Below are 21,440 nucleotides of genomic sequence, written 5' to 3' on the forward strand. Positions count from 1 at the left end.
TCTCACAGAAAAGCTGGAGAGAAGGCTCCCAGGCTCTCCCCTGCACTGCACTACAGAAACAGGGTTAAAACAGAGAGGGGGGGCACTGATTTTGGCGATATTGTATATATATAAAAGATGCTATAAGGGAGAAACACTTATATAAGGTTGTCCCTATATAATTATAGCGTTTTTGGTGTGTGCTGGCAGACTCTCCCTCTGTCTCCCCAAAGGGCTAGTGGGTCCTGTCCTCTGTCAGAGCATTCCCGGTGTGTGTGCTGTGTGTCGGTACGTGTGTGTCGACATGTATGAGGACGATGTTGGTGAGGAGGCGGAGAAATTGCCTGTAATGGTGATGTCACTCTCTAGGGAGTCGACACCGGAATGGATGGCTTATTTAGAGAATTACGTGAGAATGTCAACACGCTGCAAGGTCGGTTGACGACATGAGACGGCCGACAATCTATTAGGACCGGTCCAGGCGTCTCAGAAACACCGTCAGGGGTTTTAAAAACGCCCATTTACCTCAGTCGGTCGACACAGACACAGACACGGACACTGAATACAGTGTCGACGGTGAATAAACAAACGTATTTCTCATTAGGGCCACACGTTAAGGGCAATGAAGGAGGTGTTACGTGTTTCTGATACTACAAGTACCACAAGAAAGGGTATTATGTGGGAGTGAAAAAACTACCTGTAGTTTTTCCTGAATCAGATAAAATAAAATGAAGTGTGTGATGATGCGTAGGGTTACCCCGATAGCAAATATTGGCGTTATACCCTTTCCCGCCAGAAATTAGGGTACGTTGGGAAACACCCCTTAGGGTGATAAGGCGCTCACACGCTTATCAAGTGGCGTTACCGTCTCCAGATACGGCCGCCCTCAAGGAGCCAGCTGATAGGAAGCTGGAAAAATATCCTAAAAAGTATATACACACATACGGTGGTTATACTGCGACCAGCGATCGCCATCAGCCTGGAGATGCAGTGCTGGGTTGGCTTGGTCGGATTCCCTGACTGAAAATATTTTATTCATGTAGAGCATTTAATAGGATGCATTCTATATATATGTATGTGAGATGCACAGAGGGATATTTGCTCTCTGGCATCAAGATAAGTGCGTTGTCCATATCTCCCAGAAGATGTCAGGGACACGACAGTGGTCAGGTGATACAGATCCCATACGGCAGATGGAAGTATTGCTGTATAAAGGGAAGGAGTTATTTGGGGGTCGGTCCATCGGACCTGGGGACCACAGCAACAGCTGGGAAATCCAACCTTTTTTACCCCAAGTTACATCTCAGCTAAAAAAGACACCGTCTTTTCAGCCTCAATCTTTCCTTTCCCATGAGGGCATGCAGGCAAAAGGCCAGTCATATCTGCCCAGACATAGAGGTAAGGGAAGTAGACTGCAGCAGGCAGCCCTTTCCCAGGAAAAGAAGCCCTCCACCGCGTCTGCCAAGTCCTCAGCATGACGCTGGGGCCGTGCAAGCGGACTCAAGGTGGGGGGGTAGTCTCAAGAGTCTCAGGGCGCAGTGGGATCACTCGCAAGTTGACCCCTAGATCGTACGAGTATTATCCCAGGGGTAAAGATTGGAGAGTCGAGACATCTTCTCCTCGCAGGTTCCTGAAGTCTGCTTTACCAACGGCTCCCTCCGACAGGGAGGCAGCATTGGAAACAATTCACAAGCTGTATATCCAGCAGGTGATAATCAAAGTACCCCTCCTACGACAAGGAAAAGGGTATTATTTTTCCACACTATATTGTGGTACTGAAGCCAGACGGCTTGGTGACACATAGTCTAAATCTAAAATGTTTTGAACACTTACATAAAAGGTTCAAATCGAGATAAAGTCACTCAGAGCAGTGATAGCGAACCGGAAAAAAGGGGACTATATGGTGTCCCTGGACATCAAGGATTACCTCCATGTCCAAATTTTGTCCTTCTCATCAAGGGTACCTCTGGTTCGTGGTACAGAACTGTCAATATCAGTTTCAGACGATGCCGTTTGAATTATCCACGGCACCCCGGGCCTTTTTACCAAGGTAATGGCCGAAAAGATGTTTCTTCAAAGAAAAAAGGCATCTAAATTATCCCTTACTTGCACGACCTAAAAAGGGCAAGTTCCAGAGAACAGTTGGAGGTCGGAAGAGCACTATCTAAAGTAGTTCTTCGACGGCACGACTGGATTCTAAATATTCCAAGAATCGCAGCTGTTTTCCGACGATACGTCTGCTGTTCCTAGGGATGATTCTGGACACGGTTCAGAAAAAGGTTTTTCTTCCCGAGGAAAAAGCCAAGGAGTTATCCGACCTGTCAGGAACCTCCTAAAACCAGGAAAGGTGTCTGTACATCAATGCACAAGAGTCCTGGGAAAAATGGTGGCTTTTTTCGAAGCAATTCCATTCGGCAGATTCCATGCAAGAATTTTCCAAAGGGATCTGTTGGACAAATGGTCAGGGTCGCATCCTCAGATGCACCTGCGAATAACCCTGTCGCCAAGGACAAGGGTATATCTTCTGTGGTGGTTGCAAAAGGCTCATCTATTGGAGGGCCGCAGATTCGGCATACAGGATTTGATCCTGGTGACCACGGACGCCAGCCTGAGAGGTTGGGGAGCAGTCACACAAGGAAGAAACTTCCAGGGGGTATGGACGAACCTGGAAAAGTCTCTTCACATAAACATTCTGGTACTAAGAGCAATCTAAAATGCTCTAAGCCAGGCGGAACCACTCCTGCAAGGAAAACCGGTGTTGATTCAGTCGGACAACATCACGGCGGTCGCCCATGTAAACAGACAGGGCGGCACAAGAAGCAGGAGTGCAATGGCAGAAGCTGCCAAGATTCTTCGCTGGGCGGAGAATCACGTAATAGCACTGTCAGCAGTGTTCTTCCCGGGCGTGGACAACTGGGAAGCAGACTTCCTCAGCAGACACGATATTCACCCGGGAGAGGGGGGTCTTCATCCAGAAGTCTTCCACATGCTAATAAACTGTTGGGAAAGACCAATGGTAGACATGATGGCGTCTCGCCTCAACAAGAAACTGGACAAGTATTGCGCCAGGTCAAGAGATCCACAGGCAATAGCTGTGGACGCACTGGTAACACCTTGGGTGTACAAATCAGTATATGGTTTCCTCCTCTGCCTCTCATACCAAAGGTATTGAAGATTATACGGTGAGGAGGAGTAAGAACAATACTAGTGGCTCCGGATTGGCCAAGAAGGACTTGGTACCCGGAACTTCAAGAGTTGGTCACGGACGACCCGTGCCCTCTACTTCTGAGAAGGGACCTGCTACAACAGGGTCCCTGTCTCTTTCAAGACTTACCGCGGCTGCGTTTGACGGCATGGCGGTTGAACGCCAGATCCTAAAAGGGAAAGGCATTCCAGAAGAAGTCATTCCTACCTTGATTAAGGCAAGGAAGGAAGTCACCGCGAAACATTATCACCGCATTTGGCGAAAATATGTCGCGTGGTGCGAGGATCGGAGTGTTCCGACGGAGGAATTTCAACTGGGTCTTTTCCTACATTTCCTACAATCAGGATTGTCTATGGGTCTCAAATTGAGATCTATTAAGGTTCAAATTTCGGCCCTGTCAATATTCTTCCAAAAAGAATTGGCCTCAGTTCCTGAGGTACAGACTTTTGTTAAAGGAGTACTGCATATACAGCCTCCTGTGGTGCCTCCGGTGGCACCGTGGGATCTAAATGTAGTTTTAGATTTCCTCAAATCCCATTGGTTTGAACCATTGAAAAAGGTGGATTTTAAATATCTCACATGGAAAGTGACTATGTTACTGGCCCTGGCTTCCGCCAGGAGAGTATCTGAATTGGCGGCTTTATCTTATAAAAGCCCTTATCTAATCTTCCATTCGGATAGGGCAGAACTGAGGACTCGTCCGCATTTTCTCCCTAAGGTGGTATCAGCGTTTCACCTGAACCAACCTATTGTGGTGCCTGCGGCCACTGGCGACTTGGAGGACTCCAAGTTGTTGGACGTTGTCAGAGCCTTAAAAATATACATTTCAAGGACGGCTGAAGTCAGAAAATCTGACTCGCTGTTGATACTATATGCACCCAACAAGTTGGGTGCCCCTGCTTCTAAGCAGACGATTGCTCGTTGGATTTGTAACACAATTCAACTTGCTCATTCTGTGGCAGGCCTGCCACAGCCTAAATCTGTTAAGGCCCATTCCACAAGGAAGGTGGGCTCATCTTGGGCGGCTGCCCGAGGGGTCTCGGCATTACAATTCTGCCGAGCAGCTACGTGGTCGGGGGAAAACACGTTTGTAAAATTCTACAAATTTGATACCCTGGCAAAAGAGGACTTGGAATTCTCTCATTCGGTGCTGCAGAGTCATCCGCACTCTCCCGCCCGTTTGGGAGCTTTGGTATAATCCCCATGGTCCTTTCAGGAACCCCAGCATCCACTTAGGACGATAGAGAAAATAAGAATTTACTTACCGATAATTCTATTTCTCGGAGTCCGTAGTGGATGCTGGGCGCCCATCCCAAGTGCGGATTATCTGCAATACTGTACATAGTTATTGTTAACAAATTCGGGTTATATTGTTAAGGAGCCATCTTTAAGAGGCTCTTTCTGTTATCATACTGTTAACTGGGTTTAGATCACAAGTTGTACGGTGTGATTGGTGTGGCTGGTATGAGTCTTACCCGGGATTCAAATTGCCTCCCTTATTGTGTACGCTCGTCCGGGCACAGTACCTAACTGGAGTCTGGAGGAGGGTCATAGGGGGAGGAGCCAGTGCACACCACCTGATCTGGTAAAAGCTTTACTTTTTTGTGCCCTGTCTCCTGCGGAGCCGCTATTCCCCATGGTCCTTTCAGGAACCCCAGCATCCACTACGGACTCCGAGAAATAGAATTATCGGTAAGTAAATTCTTATTATATATATATATATATATGTATATATATGTGTGTGTGTACTTTGTGGGGGTGTACTGTGTGTGTGTATAGTGTGTACTGTGTGTTTGTATATGTGGGGGGGGGTGTACTTTATGTGTGTGTAGTGTGCACTTGTGAGTGTACTATATGTGGTGGTGTGTGTGTGTGTGTGTATGTATATATATATATATATATATATATATATACACACACACACACACACACACACACACACACACTGTTCCCCCATTGCTAGGGGAAACAAACAGCGGCACGCCAGAGTTTTGATGAAAAAAGTAAAAACTGTATTTAAATAATTTGCAAAAAATGCACCACCGACGTTTCAGGGCTCACACGCCCCTTCTTCAAGGTGACACACAACAAGACTATAGTGAGAAGCTTACCTTAAGTAGGCAGGAATTACCGGCACCAGTGCACGGTGAGTCAAGTGCCGCATCTCCGTCCGCCGGCTATGACATGATCACCCCTGCACCATCCGTTGCCTAGCGACAGGGTACAGCCGGGGACGCCGCAGTCTGACTAATCTCCCATAGAGTGCTTGAAACCCAGAAAGTGTGTATTTACTTTTTATACCACAGTGGGAGTCTCAACACTGGCCTAATACACACTTTCTGGGTTTCAAGCACTCTATGGGAAATGGAGTAGTCAGACCGCGGCGTCCCCGGCTGTACCCCGTCGCTAGGCAACGGACGGCGTGGAGGTGATCATGTCATAGCCGGCGGACGGAGACGCGGCACTTGACTCACCGTGCACTGGTGGCGGGAATTCCTGCTTACTTAAGGTAAGCTTCTCAATATAGTCGCTTCCCTCCTCTGATGTATAAGAACCAGGCGGCACTCAGTGGACTTGGTGAAAAAATAGTGCTTTAGTCTGACAAAAATACAATTAGGGCATAGCTTGCCAACGTTTCAGCGCCCGCGCAGGGCGCTTTTTTCAAGGCTCTATGCCATAGAACAAACATCATAGAGCCTTGAAAAAAGCACCCTGCATGGACCCCACATGCTCCAGTCCGGCGTGGAGTGTTGTCTTGACAACACGCGCACTGGGGGGAGGGACGACATCGGCTGGGAACTCAGGAAGCGGTCCCGGAACTTTCCTGGAGCAGATGCCGCAGGGAGGATGCCTTTTCACTGGCGGGCTTCTCACCTTTATAGGTAGGCACCTTTTTCTTAATTTTGTTCACATCACGCCCATTTACGCAGACCACTCCCCCACACCACTGGTCATGCCCCCACATCATTAGTCACACCCCCAGCAGCAGCGCATAATAGGCCCTTTTGAAATTTCAGCTCCAGGCACATTTGGACCTCAATCTGGCACTGGGCATGCCCCTGTGGCGGAGAACGATCCGACCCCTCTGGAGCTCAATGTCCAGTCAGCGGAGACAGTGGCTCAAACCCCGCAGGGCGGACACTGCTCCCCCCCTTAGTCCCTCGCTGCAGGCAGGCTGTTGCCAACAGCCTCCTGTAAAAAAATAAACTCTAAAAATAAACTTTACTAGAAAAGTTCTGTAGAGCTCCCCTAGCTGTGACCGGCTCCTCCGGGCACATTTTCTAAACGGAGTCTGGTAGGAGGGGTATAGAGGGAGGAGCCAGCCCACACTCTCAAACTCTTAAAGTGCCAATGGCTCCTGGTGGACCCGTCTATACCCCATGGTACTAATGTGGTCCCCAGCATTCTCTAGGACGTAAGAGAAAAAACATTTGTCTATCTTTTTTATGTTGACCATTTTCATGTCGACCTTTTGTACTGTCTACCTTTTTCATGTCGACCTTTTGACCATGTCGATCTTTTGACCCTGTCGACCTAATGTCTGTGTAACATATGGTGTCTATCTATTGACTGTCTAACTAGACACAGTCTATCTATCAACCGGATACCGTTATGCGCATAGGACAATCCACACACATAGGATGGCAAAGCTAATCATCAGAATTCACACCAAGGCGCCCCCTAGTGCAGTAACACGTGAAAACACCAATTGTGCTAAGTATATAAAAATAAACCCGTTACGAAAATATGAGAAAATAGAGCTTCACTGATATCCAATAGGACTTCATAAGTAGTCCCAATAGCGAGAAGGGGGCCCTAATTTGTACACCATAATTAGGTAATGAGGTGCTACTCTGCTTGAGACTTAGGGGGTCATTCCCAGCTGATCGCTAGCTAAAAATGTTCGCTGCGCTGCGGATGTGGCGCAATGCGCACGCGCAACGTAGTTTCACAACAGCCAAAGTAGTTTCACACAAGGTCTAGCGAAGCTTTTCAGTCGCAGATCTGGCCGCAGAGTGATTGACAGTAAGTGGGCGTTTCTGGGTGTCAACTGACCATTTTCATGGAGTGATTGAAAAAATGCAGGCGTGTCCGGAAAAACGCAGGCGTGGCTGGGCGAACGCAGGGCGTGTTTGTGACGTCAAATCCGGAACTAAACAGTCTGAAGTGATCGCAAGCTAGGAGTAGGTCTGGAGCTACTCAGAAACTGCACAATTTTTTTTTGTAGTCGCTCTGCGATCCTTTCGTTTGCACTTCTGCTAAGCTAAGATACACTCCCAGAGGGCGGCGGCTTAGCATTTGCACGGCTGCTAAAAACAGCTAGCGAGCGAACAACTCGGAATGGCCCCCTTAATACAATGTACAGAGGGAAAAAGTAGCAGGTGCATTATCTCACACTAGCTCACCCTGTAATAACCAGAGGCATTTAGCATATTCCTGGCCAGAGATATGAGCTTATCCACCGCACCTAGGTAGCCTCTCATTGGGTAAGTCCCTAACACTAACTACAGGGGTTCAGGTGCGGTGGGTAAGCTCATAGCCCTGGCCAGGAGTATGCTAAATGCCTCTGGTTATTACAGGGTGAGATAGTGCACCTGCTACTTTTTCCCTAAGTAGTCCCAATACCAGGAATTTCTGCCTTTTTAGTTAAGGCTCCATATCATAAATGGAATTAAATATAAACAAGAACACACAGTGTATTCCTGCTTACAAATATATCACTAAAAACATACAATATTGCACATACACTGAATAAAAGTTATATACCTTATCTGAATTGGACAGCTAACCAGCAGATAACATCCAATGTGTTTCACCATGACGGAGCTATGGTGGTCATTCCGAGTTGTTCGCTCGTTATTTTTTTCTCGCAACGGAGCGATTAGCCGCTAATGCGCATGCGCCAAGTAAATTTGCTATGCAGTTAGGTATTTTACTCACGGCATTACGAGGTTTTTTCTTCGTTCTGGTGATCGGAGTGTGATTGACAGGAAGTCGGTGTTTCTGGGCAGAAACAGGCCGTTTTATGGGTGTGTGCGAAAAAACGCTACCGTTTCTGGGAAAAACGCGGGAGTGGCTGGAGAAACGGAGGAGTGTCTGGACGAATGCTGGGTGTGTTTGTGACGTCAAACCAGGAACGACAAGCACTGAACTGATCGCAGATGCCGAGTAAGTGTGGAGCTACTCAGAAACTGCTAAGAACTGTCTATTCGCAATTTTGAGAATCTTTCGTTCGCAATTTTACTATGCTAAGATTCACTCCCAGTAGGCGGCGGCTTAGCGTGTGCAAAGCTGCTAAAAGCAGCTAGCGAGCGAACAACTCGGAATGAGGGCCTATGTCCTGACTGTCACCCAGACACATTTTGTTAGAATCTGGTAGAAGCGCAGTTCCGCAGCTCCTGCTGAGGATAGTTCTAGCGGCTGTAATCAGTCTCCTGGCCATGGCCACAGGATTGATAAGTGATTTGGAATTGAGAAGAATTTACCATGAGACATACCAGCCCACTGTCACTATTACACCCAAACAGTCCCAATCTGTGACCGAACAGGGGGTTGTGCTTATGGGGTAGTGAGTGGGGTTTTATTGGAAAGTTTGAAGAAATATTGTGTAAACTAGTCAGCAGCAAAATTCATGATAATACAGATACTCAGTAGCTGGTTTTCTCCATGCCAGTAAGAAATATGGCCGCCTGACTGCTGGTCGGCCATTTGTCTATGGACAGGTATAAGAGCCCAGTGCACAGCAGCATCAGTGGCAGTTGACAGTTGAAGCTCTGGTGGCTGATACTATAGTCTTGCCTTGGAAGAGCGAGCTAGTGTGCTTTGCAGCTAGTGTTATACTTCCAGCGATTATCTTGTTGTTCAGAACACAATAAAATCTGTGCTTTTCCTGAACATTTTTTTTATTTTATTTTTTTCTATTTGGTGGATTTATTTAACATCTGGAGATGAGCCGGAGAGAGCTGAGACGGCTCCTGGAGGACCAGCGAACATGGAGCCGTCAAGGAGATCATGGTAAGTGAGATATTTTGGGGCAGTGATTTCAATCTAAGGGGCAGATTTATCAAAGATTGTACCAACCAATCAGCTACTAACTGTCATTTTACAGTCGGGGGGGGGGGGGGGGGGGGGGGAGATATACGAAGCCTTAGACTTAAAGTGATATAGTGGATAGAGATAAAGTACCAGCCAATCAACCATGTTACAGGCTGGATTTGAATGATGACTGTTAGAAGCTGATTGTCTGCTACTTTATCTCTCTCCAAGCACTGATAAATATCCCCCCATGCTGTGTTACCCTGTGTACCATGTGGGGGCAGTTGGAGATGTGGCCTCCATGCATCAGTAATAAATTAGGGCAATTTGGCATTTTGCAGCTCATTGTGTAAACAAAATCTACAATATATAGGGATCACAAATTCTGAGCAGTGATTGGTAAATCAGGTTTTTGTACATGTTGAATTTCAGATTAATTAAAACTGTAGATCGCTAGTGTATGGTAACAATCAGCAGATTTGCAGACCGTTACTAGTAACATGATGAGCCTTTCCAGATTCAGCAGATCTGTATTTGCTGAAAATGATCTGCAATCACTAAACAATATCTGTAATGTATGGGGGCAGATTGGTGGATTGGGGAATCTTTAACCACTTAACTAATTATTTTTCCCTTTAAAATCATTCATAACATTATTTTTCTTACTTTTTTTTTAGTAATATAGTTTCAAAAGTATATTTTGAAATATGATATTATGCTCATCTCCAGACCCGGATATCCTTGTCACCAACTGGGGGACACAGTGGGGGGTGAGATTGGGGAAGGGGGGGGGGGTTTGGGTCACATGTGATCTGACCATGCCAGTTAAGTGATTACATGGGGGGAATCATTGAATCTGTGAATTTTTTTTTTTTAGTTTTGTGATAGCTGAAGTACTGTACACATTGGGGGTCATTCCGAGTTGTTCGCTCGTTATTTTTTTCTCGCAACGGAGCGATTAGTCGCTAATGCGCATGCGCAATGTCCGCACTGCGACTGCGCCAAGTAAATTTGCTATGCAGTTAGGTATTTTACTCACGGTTTTTTCATCGTTCTGGTGATCGTAATGTGATTGACAGGAAGTGGGTGTTTCTGGGCGGAAACTGGCCATTTTATAGGTGTGTGCGAAAAAACGCTACCGTTTCCGGGAAAAACGCGGGAGTGGCTGGAGAAACGGAGGAGTGTCTGGGCGAATGCTGGGTGTGTTTGTGACGTCAAACCAGGAACTAAACGGACTGAACTGATCGCAGATGCCGAGTAAGTCTGGAGCTACTCAGAAACTGCTAAGAAGTGTCTAATCGCATTTTTGAGAATCGTTCGTTCGCAATTTTGATATGCTAAGATTCACTCCCAGTAGGCGGTGGCTTAGCGTGTGCAATGCTGCTAAAAGCAGCTTGCGAGCGAACAACTCGGAATGAGGGCCATTATCTCTATGCCCTGCCTCACACTCTCTTATTCTCATATATATATATATATATATATATATATATATACACAAACCATCCGACACTTATAGGTACTGCTCATAATAACGCACTGGTGCTGAGGATCTGGGATCACACATAAAACAAGGCTAATGTCGGATCTATTGAGCTGACATCTCTCTTCAGTTGCTGGACCAATAGGGGGAGGTGACGCAGTCTGATGACAATGCAATGTGCTCTGAGTGTCAAAATGAACTGGCAATGGGGTGTGAGGGATTAAATAGATCATGGACGGGTGTGAGTGGTGCAGGATTAAACCCTATGGAGGCCCCTAGGCAGCTGAAATCTCGGAGCTCCCCTCGCAAATTATCTCAATACATTTTTCATTTTACCAACCAATTTTATCAAGCAACAGTCTATGATCTGGAAACTGTAATGTGAATCTGAGGTCTATGGTTTATGTACTATACAGAGTATGGGAGATATGTGGGTCAGGTTGGAGGGATTACATGCATGAGCTGGATGGAAAGTTTTGGGGTGGAAAGAGGAGTGTGAGCAGATAGTGGGAAGTGTACGGGGTCCAGGGCTAGGTGAGATGTCACCAGCAGCCATGAGAAGGTACAGGGTGAGATAGACATGCCCAGATGAATTCTGGGTGTGAGGTGATTCTGCTTATGTAGGCCTGAGAGTGCGCTGGCGCAGGGAACAAAGCAGGTCATGGTGCAGACTAGCGAGAAGGGATGCAGTGATGGGGAACTAATGCAGAGGGAGAAATAGGAGCTGACAGCTGAGCTCTGGGTCCAGCAGCTGAACAGAGATGGACACAGCCAGCTTGGCCCAAAGTAACATGGTGTCTCAGAGGTCACAAAATCACCAAGTCATTGTATGATGTAAGGGGTTTCTCATACTCAGCCCTCAGGACCGCTGACAGGTCACGTGCTGCAGACCCCCTAGCTGGGGCACAGGTGGGCTCATCACTCGCTGCATCTGTCACATTACAAAAGTTGCAGCGCATTCATTGCTGACTGACACAGTCTTGGTAGACATAGGAGGTCTGGAAAACATGACCTGTTAGGGGTGCTGAGGACCAAGTATAAGAAACACAGACTTGAACCATTAAAGCTCAGTCCTCATCATGTTTTCATTTAAAGACTAGTTCAGTTTTTTAGATGTTTTTTTTTTAAAGTGTTTTTCCTTTTCCGCTACCCACTTAGAGAGTTCCTTACAGGCTATTATTATTATCATTATTATTATTTTTTATTTATAAGCCGCCACAAGTGTTTTGCAGCGCTGTACAAAGGACAGTACAGGGAGACAAAATGTAACATTACAGTAAATAAATAACAAACATAGAGTACAGGCAACAAAGAGCACCACAATTCTCATACATAATACAGCTCAGATGTAAGTAGTGAGTGAGTGATCAGCGCACTACTAGGAGCTGGTGGCCATAGATAGAGATGAGCCTTTACCAGCAGGAGAAAAAGCCAGTAAAGATGGTTGCTGAGTAGGAGAGGGTTTTGACAACAAGAGGAAAGAGGGCCCTGCTCTGAGGAGCTTACAATCTAGTAGGAAGGGGCGACAGACAGATGACATGAGGTGCAAGCAAGCAGGAGGTAGACCAGACTCTCCCACAGCCCTGACACCCTTATTCCCATCTCTTTATTACCCTCCCACCTATTCTACCCCAAATAATGCACCCTCACATCTAGCCCAATCTCCACTCTGAGCTGCACTCGTTCCTCTGGTGCCATTCATTTATTTTCCCTCCAACCACTCATAGATGTTATAGGAGCTCCTTGGGATACTTATGGTGGTTCTGTCTGAGAATCACAGGGTTCTGGTCAGCGACTGACTGTCTGAATGTTACAGTCACTGGTATTACCATACCCTACTCCGCAGCAGACACACACAGCAGTACTCACTCATGCAGCTAAATGCAGCTAATTGTACTGTTACTGCTCATTAGAATCATCCAGCGCTGCCTCCCTTCTCTGCTCTACTCATCCTTATTTGGAAAATCTACACCTGGAATACATTTCTAGCGTCCTGCCTGAGCACCCCAACCAGTTTGCATATATTTGGGCACCTCGGGTTTGTCAAAACGAAGCCTCCTCCACTATATCCCCTGCTGGGTGTAGTATGGTATGCCGGTGCTCGGGCTCCCGGCGACCAGCATAACGGCGCCGGGAGCCCGACCGCCGGCATACCGACAGCGTGGCGAGCGCAAAGGAGCCCCTTGCGGACTCGCTGCGGGCACGGTGGCGCGCTACGCGTGCCACACTATTTTATTCTCCCTCCAGGGGGGTCGTGGACCCCCACGAGGGAGAATAGTTGTCGGTATGCTGGGTGTCAGGATTCCGGCGCCGGTATACTGTGCACCAGGATCCCGACAATCGGCATACAGAAGTCCACCCCCCTTGCTTAGGTCTGATATTTGATCACTTTCTTAATGATTTGTCATGCCAGCTCTCCCCCTTCCTTCTCCCTTCCCACCTGTACCACTACCAACACTCTCTTCTAACTACAATAAATGAAACGACTCTTATTCTGACAGCCTCTTACAGTGTAACACTACCAATGATATACCAAAATAATATTATATTTGTATTATTATTGATGTAACTCAAATTATTGATCAACAATTGATTGGTCCATGTTATCTATAGGTAATTATTATGGCTACAATATAAAGGTATATCTTTTCAGATGAGTCATCGCAGACCGTGTTTGAGGAGAGGCTGCGGTCTGAGCGACGCAGAGGTGTAAGAAGAACTCGTCAGAACACCCGGGAACATCCATCAAGCGGAGAAACATCTCCTCGGCTACAGAGACCTCGGAGGGAGCACAGACATCGAAGCCGCTCTCCTCTTCCTACTCCTCCGGTAGCAACAACGGACAGACCAAGCCCAGATCCTCGCCCTGGTCCAAGCTCCCAGCAACCAGCTGAGAATGAGCAGAATCTTCCAGCCATGGTGATTGAGATCGACGGGCAGAATCTCTCCGCCATGATGATCGAGATTGACGAGCAGAATCTCCTGGCCATGATGATCGAGATTGACGAGCAGAATCTCCTGCCCATGATGATCGAGATTGACGAGCAGAATCTCCTGGCCATGATGATCGAGATTGACCAGCAGAATCTCCTGCCCATGATGATCGAGATTGACGAGCAGAATCTCCTGGCCATGATGATCGAGATTGACCAGCAGAATCTCCTGGCCATGGTGGAAGAGATCTACGGATTCCAAATGACCACCGTTGCAGAGGATGAAGCAGCACAATCGTGTGCTATCTGTCTGATGGAGTACGAAGAAGGGGAGCGAGTGATCGTCCTGTCCTGCAGCCACAGGTATCATCCAAGCTGCATCTTACGGTGGTTTGCAACAAATCTCAGCTGTCCTCTGTGCCGCAGAGAGTGCATCCTGAGGCCGGCCGTGTGCCTGATCCGCTGAGTACGGCGAGAAGAGGAACATCTAAATCCCCATCTTCTCTCCATTCCGTACCATCTCCTCCACTGTCCAGTTCCATCAGCCGACTACTATATCTCCTCTACTCCTACCACCCTCCTGTGGCCTAGGCTGGACATATCCACAGACTCCATCACCACACTGGGCCTGATTTAGGTCTCGACGCTGTAGCGGAACATGCAGTCAAGTACTGATGTTCGGTACCTTGCACATGTGCCGGACCCATGCATGTGCAGTACAGGTCTATGGCGTTGGTCATACTACGGTATTAGATTATCAGTGATTGACGGTCTGATGCTGCGTGAGGACGGGGAACGGGCGGTAACAGCCTCAGTTTCCCTAAATGGATTTGTGTCGCCGCCGTTGTTGGGGAGGGATGCGGTTAAGAGCTCCGTCTGAGGTTGGAGATATCCTGGCCCCTTCATAGTAGATAAGGTGGCTGACTTCCGTGACTCCTTGGGTCACTCGGCCTGCTTCCATGTAAGCAGTGCGATAGCTCCTCCATCCACATATGAATCAGGCCCACTGTGTCCCTATCAGCCAGTGGCCATCTTATGTGTGGCACTGGGGGAATCCTATGCATTGCCCACAGCCATCCTGCTTTGGACAGGATAGTCCCACTTTTCGGGAACTGTCTGGCTGTCCCACCCATGGGGCACACTGTTCCAGGGTGGGGAGTTAGGGGGAGCACTCTCACCCCTGCTCTGTATAGCATAGATGCCATGCGCCCAGAATCCACCAGGGCCTGATTCAGAGATGGATGCAGATCATACAGTAGCTGCGTCTATGAAGGCAGCTGCTGAATGAAAATATATAATGGCCAAGGAGGCGTCTTGTACAATCAGACATCAGCTGATGTCTTCTCTGATCCGCTGCTGTTCTAAGCATTGTACCATCTGCATGAGCATCGGTCATCCGAGTAACCCTCAGGCCTCTTTACACCAAAAAGATGGGTCCGACATCAGTGGCAGAACTTGAGAGTGGTGGGCCCATGTGCAAAAATATGCTCTGGGCCCCCCTCCTCCGCCCTACGGGAGATGCAGTGGGTGACAGCGGGGAGAGGCTGTGGGTGACGGATAGAGGTAGAGGGAGACATTGGAAATCAAAGGGTGATGGGGAAGGCAGAGGGTGATGGGGAGAAGCATAGGGTGACAAAGGAATGCAGAGGGAGACAAGGAGAGGTAGATGGTGATGGAGAGGCGGTGGGATGGTTATAGCAAAAGGCAGAGGGTGACAGAGAGAAATTGACATGGAGAGGGTGACAGGGAGGTAGTGGGTGAGAAGGAGACAGTTGGTAACAGGGAGATAGTAAGAGACAGGGAGAGGGTGACAGGGTGATAGTGACAGGGTGATAGTGAGTGGCAGGGAGAGGGTGACAGGGTGATGGTGAGTGGCAGGGAGAGGGTGACAGGGTGATGGTGAGTGGCAGGGAGAGGGTGACAGGGTGATAGTGAGTGGCAGGGAGAGGGTGACAGGGTGATGGTGAGTGGCAGGGAGAGGGTGACAGGGTGATGGTGAGTGGCAGGGAGAGATTGACAGGGTGATGGTGAGTGGCAGGGAGAGGGTGACAGGGTGATAGGGAGTGTCAGGGAGAGGGTGACAGGGTGATAGGGAGTGTCAGGGAGAGGGAGACAGGGTGATAGGGAGTGTCAGGGAAAGGGTGACAGGGTGATAGTGACAGGGAAAGGGTGGCATGTAGATAATTGGTGAAAGGGAGAGAGTGGCATGGAGATAATTGGTGACAGGGAGAGAGTGACAGTGACAGGGTGATAGTGAGTGGCAGGGAGAAGGTAGTATTAAGATAGTGGGTGACAGTGACAGGGTGACAGGGCGATAGTATCAGGGAGAGGGTGACAGTGACAGTGAGAAAGTGGCATGGAGATACTGGGTGACGGAGAGGGTGACAGTAACAGGGAGAGTATGACAGGATGAATGTGGGTGACAGGGTGATACTGAGTGGTAGGGAGAGGGTGGCATGGAGATAGTGGGTGCTTGGGGAGGCAATAGAGAAAAGCAATGAAGTGGCTGCAGGCAACGTCATTCAAAAGTTTACTTACAGTACTTCTGTGTCCAGGTCCTACAACACTTCTGTGTCCAGGTCCAGGTCAGATCAGCGCTGCTTGGCTGTGAGATGGGCTGGGCTGTCTCTACATGCAGTGGCAGGGCTGGCCTCCATCCACTCATCTTGGCCACGATGCAGGGGCAGATCTAGACTTTACTTTTAGGGGGCGGTAATTATTTCTCCTGACTCCTCCCCTTTTTCGTGCCAACTCCTCCCCTTTACAATGTCTCTTACGGTGACCTGGGCCAAGTGCCCAGCATCACTCCTTATATGCGGCTCAGGCCTATGGGTCTGCCTACTTGTGGGCACTCAATCTAAATAGGGCCTAGTACGCCTTAACTGGCCACAGGCCTAAGGCCTGAGTTTTAGCCATGCGCCTAGTGCTTGCCTACCATGGGGCAGGTTGGGTGAACTGGGCCTAATGCCCAGAGTCACCTTATACACCTACAGGGGCCACACTTAACTGATAGGGCCTAGTGCCCTCTGACCACAGGCCTAAGCGTGAACTGAGCCACAGGCCTAGTGCGCGATATCTGCGCCCTGAACCAAAGGGCCCGCCTAGTGCGCCACAGGCCTAGTGTCTGATTTGACCCCAGGGGCCTAATGCCTGAAATCTGATGGTCTAGTGGTGAAGGGGTTGACTTGCGCGCCTCAGTGTTGGCCTACCTACCCTGTTGGAGAGGCGATGCCCGATCCTCAACTTCTGTCTTTGGCTGCCGCCCCTTCTCCATGGTCAGCTGGCGCTGGAGGTCTTCTTTCTTGATGGCAGCGCATTCAGGCCACTTCCACAGCCTCAGGAACTGCCAACTCCTCCCCTTTACAGTGTCTTTTCTGGTGACCTGGGCCAAGTGCCCAGCGTCACTCCTTATATGCGGTTCAGCCCTATGGGCCTGCCTACTTGTGGGCACGCAAACTAATAGGGCCTAGTACCCCTTAACTGGCCAAAGGTCTAAAGCCTGACTTTTAGCCATGGGCCTAGTATCTGCCTACCATGGGGCAGTTTGGATGACCTAAGCCTAATGCCCAGAGTTACCATATACACCTATGGGGGCCACACTTAACTGATAGGGCCTAGTGCCCTCTGACATGCCCACAGGCCTAAGCCTGAACTGGTCAACAGGCCTAGTGCTCGACCTCTGCACCCTGGGCCAAAGGGCCCGCATAGTGCGTCACAGGACTAGTGTCTGATTTGACCCCAAGGGCCTAATGCCCAAAATCTGGTGGTATAGTGGGGAAGGGGGTGACTTGCGTGTCTCACTGAGGGCCTACCTACACTGTCTTTGGCCGCCGCCCCTTCTCTGCGTTCAGGCGGCGCTGATGAACTTCTTTCTTGATAGCAGCATATTCAGGCCTCTTCCGCGGCCTCAGGAACTGCTCCCGCAGCATCCTCTTCACTCTCCGGCCGCTGCGATCCCTTCTTCTTTCTTCCATGGCATCCGTCTTCTTTGGTCCCAGCAGGGGCAGCCCAGCATCTCCAGAAATGCTGGGCACCCCCCCAAAGTGTTGCGCCTTCCAAAGGTCCTGTCAATCCTACAGGGGGTTTCATAAAACAAACTGCTATCAGACATCGGTGCTTATAACACTGTTGTCATCTTGATAAAGACGCTGCACAGCGTAGAAATGTGTAGAAACAGTGTTTTATATTGGTCTGACAACCAAAATCCATATTTCTGAACCCACTGCGTATTGATACCCGGGTTACATCTTCCAGTGGATTGTATATAAAATCATTATGGTACAGTTGTCGTCCAATTTTATGTATTTATCATTTCTAATAAATACTTTTGGATTAGAATACGGTTCTTTCTGGTTCCATATATATGTTATTTGAGACATCAGTCTCTATCATTATCCAGCCATTGGGACTACAGAAGTCCAAAGAAACCTTTATGTGCGTTGCATCTATTTGTTACAAGTAAGCGTACATGTAAAAATCTGCTCAAGTTTGCATCTATCACCACTTTGGGTGTCGACGTAAAGGAATGAGAGATTTATAATTGGATTGGGACCTTCCACACACTCTTCCCTTCCTTGTATCACTGACTGGTGGAGCTGTGTTTATTTGCAGTATTACACTAATGTGTGATTTTCTTGTTTCTATGTGATTACCATCGGACATTACATCGTTTGACTCTATTGTGAAATCACCACATTGAGGATCAACAAAAGTTTGGGACATTTTAAGTGCAAGTGAGATTGTACCCTTTTTCTTTTCCATATGTTGTTATAGGTTGGTGAGCTATTTTGTACTATCTCGTGCTGCTTCATTGTGCAGCGCCATAGGAGGAATTGTTTATTGTATTCTTCAGCTCCTGCCCGGCCTCTGATGTCAGACAGGGGCAGGGCCTATGACGCAACCTGAGCTGATTGGCTACTGCAGAGTATACTAGGGTGCCTGCTGTGGTTTCTCCTCCCTTTTTGCTCACCTCTGTGGCTTCAGCTTCGGGGGTGGCTTTAACTTTTTCAGAATTTAATGAAGAGCTGAGAGAAGATGAAGCTGTTTTCTCGACGGAGGCATCGGTGGCTGGTCCGCCTGAGACTACAGGTGAGGCACAGCCAGATTAAGGGAGGGCCCAGGGGATACGTTACCCCGGGCCCCATAGCCTCTCAGGGGCCCCTGTGTTGGACCAATTTGTTTTTCAGAGATGGAGACAACCTTGTCTCCATCTCTGCAGCGGTCGGGGCCGCCCCCATGCACAATCAGAGCGCCTGCCTGGCTGCTCCTCACAGAGAGCTCTGATCGGCAGAGCTCTCTGCATTGGATACATATGTATGTATGTATGGTGTGTGTGTGTGTGTGTAGGTATATGCTGTGTGTATATGTGTGTGTGCGTGCTATGTGTGTTTGTAGGTATGCTGTCTATGTATTTATGTATGTATGTATGTATGTATGGTTGTGTGTGTGTATGTATGTATGTATGCATAATATATGTGTGTGTATGTATGCTGTATGAGTATGTATGCTGTGTGTATGTATGCTGTGTATGTGTAGGTATACTGTGTGTATGTGTATATATATATATATATATATATATATATGTATGTATGTATGTATGCATGTATGCTGTGTGTGTTTGGATGCATACTGTGTGTGTGTGTGTGTGTGTGTGTGTGTGTGTGTGTGTGTGTATGCTATATGTGAGTGTATTCATGATATGTGTGTTTGTAGGTATGCTGTGCATGTATGTATGTTGTGTATATGCAAGTATGGTGTGTGTGTGTGTGTGCTGTGTGAATGCATGTATGTATGGTGTGTGTTTGTATATATGTATATGAACACATGCATATTATATATATATTGGGCCTATATCAGTTAGGATTGCAAAGTCTGCTAAGATGCAGAATTTGCAATCCTTGTGATCGCATGCTGACAGCTGCCCATCGCAGGTCAAGACCACCCGGCATGCTGACTGCCACCGCCACCCCCCTCCCCCCTTGAGCAAGCAGAATTTGCGATTGCACAGCAATTTCTGCTTGATTGCAAATAATGGGTAGCCTCCTGCCGGCGCAGGCCGCCAACATTTTTGTGATTGCAGCGGCTGTGTGTGACATCATGCAGCCATCCCGACCACGCCACTGCCGCACTCCATTCACGCCGCCGTGCACCCGCAATGCTCCGTTTCCAGCTAGGAATTGTAACGTTGCTGCCCAATGAACGTCCACCCTCCATGCCCACGAATGCCTCTGCCTGATTGACATGCAGAGGTGTTCTCATTTTCTGCTGGAGCGCGCAGGAAATGTGGGTGCATGCGCAGGAGAGGCCCTGCGGATTTGCCCACTTCCTTTTAGTAATTCTTGCAGTTGGATCGCAAATAGTCGACCATAGTCCTCAGGGCGCCCCCTTGACTTGAGTTCCCCAGACCCCCGTAGCCTTTATCTGGCTCTGAGATGAGGCACCGGGGGAATCAGACGATGACGATAGATCTTCCTCCTCTTCGCTGTCACCTTCTGCTACTAGCGCGGTCAGGGTATAGAAGCGTTCTGCTAAGTATGCTAGACAAGAGGCTGTTAGGCGCGGCTAAGCTCCGGCGGGTTTAGATAGTTTGCGCAGGGCTTAGCAGCGTTTAGGCGCATGCAGGACTTGTTGCGCTGTTTGTTGGTCTTGTACGTCTCCCCCTGTCCTCCCTACTCGGGGATTAGCTACTCGCCACTGTTGGCAGTGGGAGTCTAGAGGGATTTAACAATTTTTTACCTGGACTGACGGACTTAATTCGGCTTAATTATACTTGATTTGGCTAATTGGATTTTAATTATATGTCCCTCAGCAGGTTTTAAGTTTTACCTCTAGCCGAGTTTACTTGTGTGACCCCCCCCCCCCATTTATTTGTTTTACCTCCTATCCTATTGTATCTATATGTTGCTTCGATTGGCCTGAAGCTCGTTTACATGGAATTTCCATGCTATTTTTTTTTTTCTTTTTGGCAGATCCTCATTTCATTATGTTTCCAACAGAACTGTTTCTATTTTACGTGTCAGTTTGATCATTTTCTCTGGTTCTTTCCATCCCTTATAGGTTTGCTGGGCGATAGGCGCAAGGATGGCATAGCTGCCCGCTCATGTCTTCTGCTCGGCTAGGTTTATGGCTTTAAGTTTACGCCTTTAAAGCTCATTTAAATAAATAGATAACAGTTTCTGCCAAATTCATGTCTCCGTGTCGTTAATTTATATAAGGTTTATGTTGGTTATCACTGATGCATACACAGGGCAATCCTCAGCCGTTAGGAGGGTAATTAGAACCCTTACTGCCCCCAATGCTGTAGCTGTGTGTATGTTATCAGGGGTAAGAGGGGATGTGTCTGAGGACTGGAAGCCAGTAGGCAGCTTACTTATACCCCTTTTCCACTAGCTCCTTAAAACATGGGTAAATGCGCGGGGGCACGCATTTACCCGTGTTTTTCCGTAATGGAAAAGGGTCCCCCTGCAAATTCCTGGATCAAGTGATCCGGGAATCCTACCCGGGTAGCTAGCCGGGCTGAACACGTGTTCAACCCGGCTAGCTGTCTAGTGTGAACGGGAGCCGTGTCGAGGCGACACGGCTCCCATTCACAGTGTATGGGAGGGCAGCGCTGGGAGATCATGTGATCTCCCAGCTCCGCCCCTGCCGTGTCACTAGCAGCGTCACCAACCCGGCAATATGCGGGGAGCACTGTCTGAAAGGGGGCTGCAGCACGGGTCGCAGCCATGTCAGGTGACGCGGCTGCGACCCGTGCTACTAGTGGAAAAGGGGTATTATATAGCATGCCAGAGCTGCACAGCAATGTCCA

At 48.3% G+C, this 21,440-nt stretch overlaps 1 protein-coding gene across 1 annotated transcript; it reads left to right on the top strand.

The window, feature by feature from the left end:
- The first annotated feature begins 8,921 nt into the window (after positions 1 to 8,921).
- Positions 8,922 to 20,816, top strand: LOC134948541 (E3 ubiquitin-protein ligase RNF43-like). Its single transcript, XM_063936585.1, has 2 exons — positions 8,922 to 9,199; positions 13,354 to 20,816. The coding sequence occupies exons 1-2, from the start codon at positions 9,133 to 9,135 to the stop codon at positions 14,097 to 14,099; spliced, it is 813 nt and encodes a 270-aa protein (XP_063792655.1). The 5' UTR covers positions 8,922 to 9,132; the 3' UTR covers positions 14,100 to 20,816.
- Positions 20,817 to 21,440: the final 624 nt, after the last annotated feature.

Source organism: Pseudophryne corroboree, chromosome 8 (assembly GCF_028390025.1).
Source record: "Pseudophryne corroboree isolate aPseCor3 chromosome 8, aPseCor3.hap2, whole genome shotgun sequence".
Lineage (NCBI taxonomy): Eukaryota > Metazoa > Chordata > Amphibia > Anura > Myobatrachidae > Pseudophryne > Pseudophryne corroboree.

Coding starts and splice junctions, on each gene's coding strand:
- LOC134948541 (XM_063936585.1), top strand. CDS start 9,133: ATGAGCCGGAGAGAGCTGAGACGGCTCCTGGAGGACCAGCGAACATGG. Junction 9,200..13,353: donor GAGCCGTCAAGGAGATCATG/GTAAGTGAGATA, acceptor ATATCTTTTCAG/ATGAGTCATCGCAGACCGTG.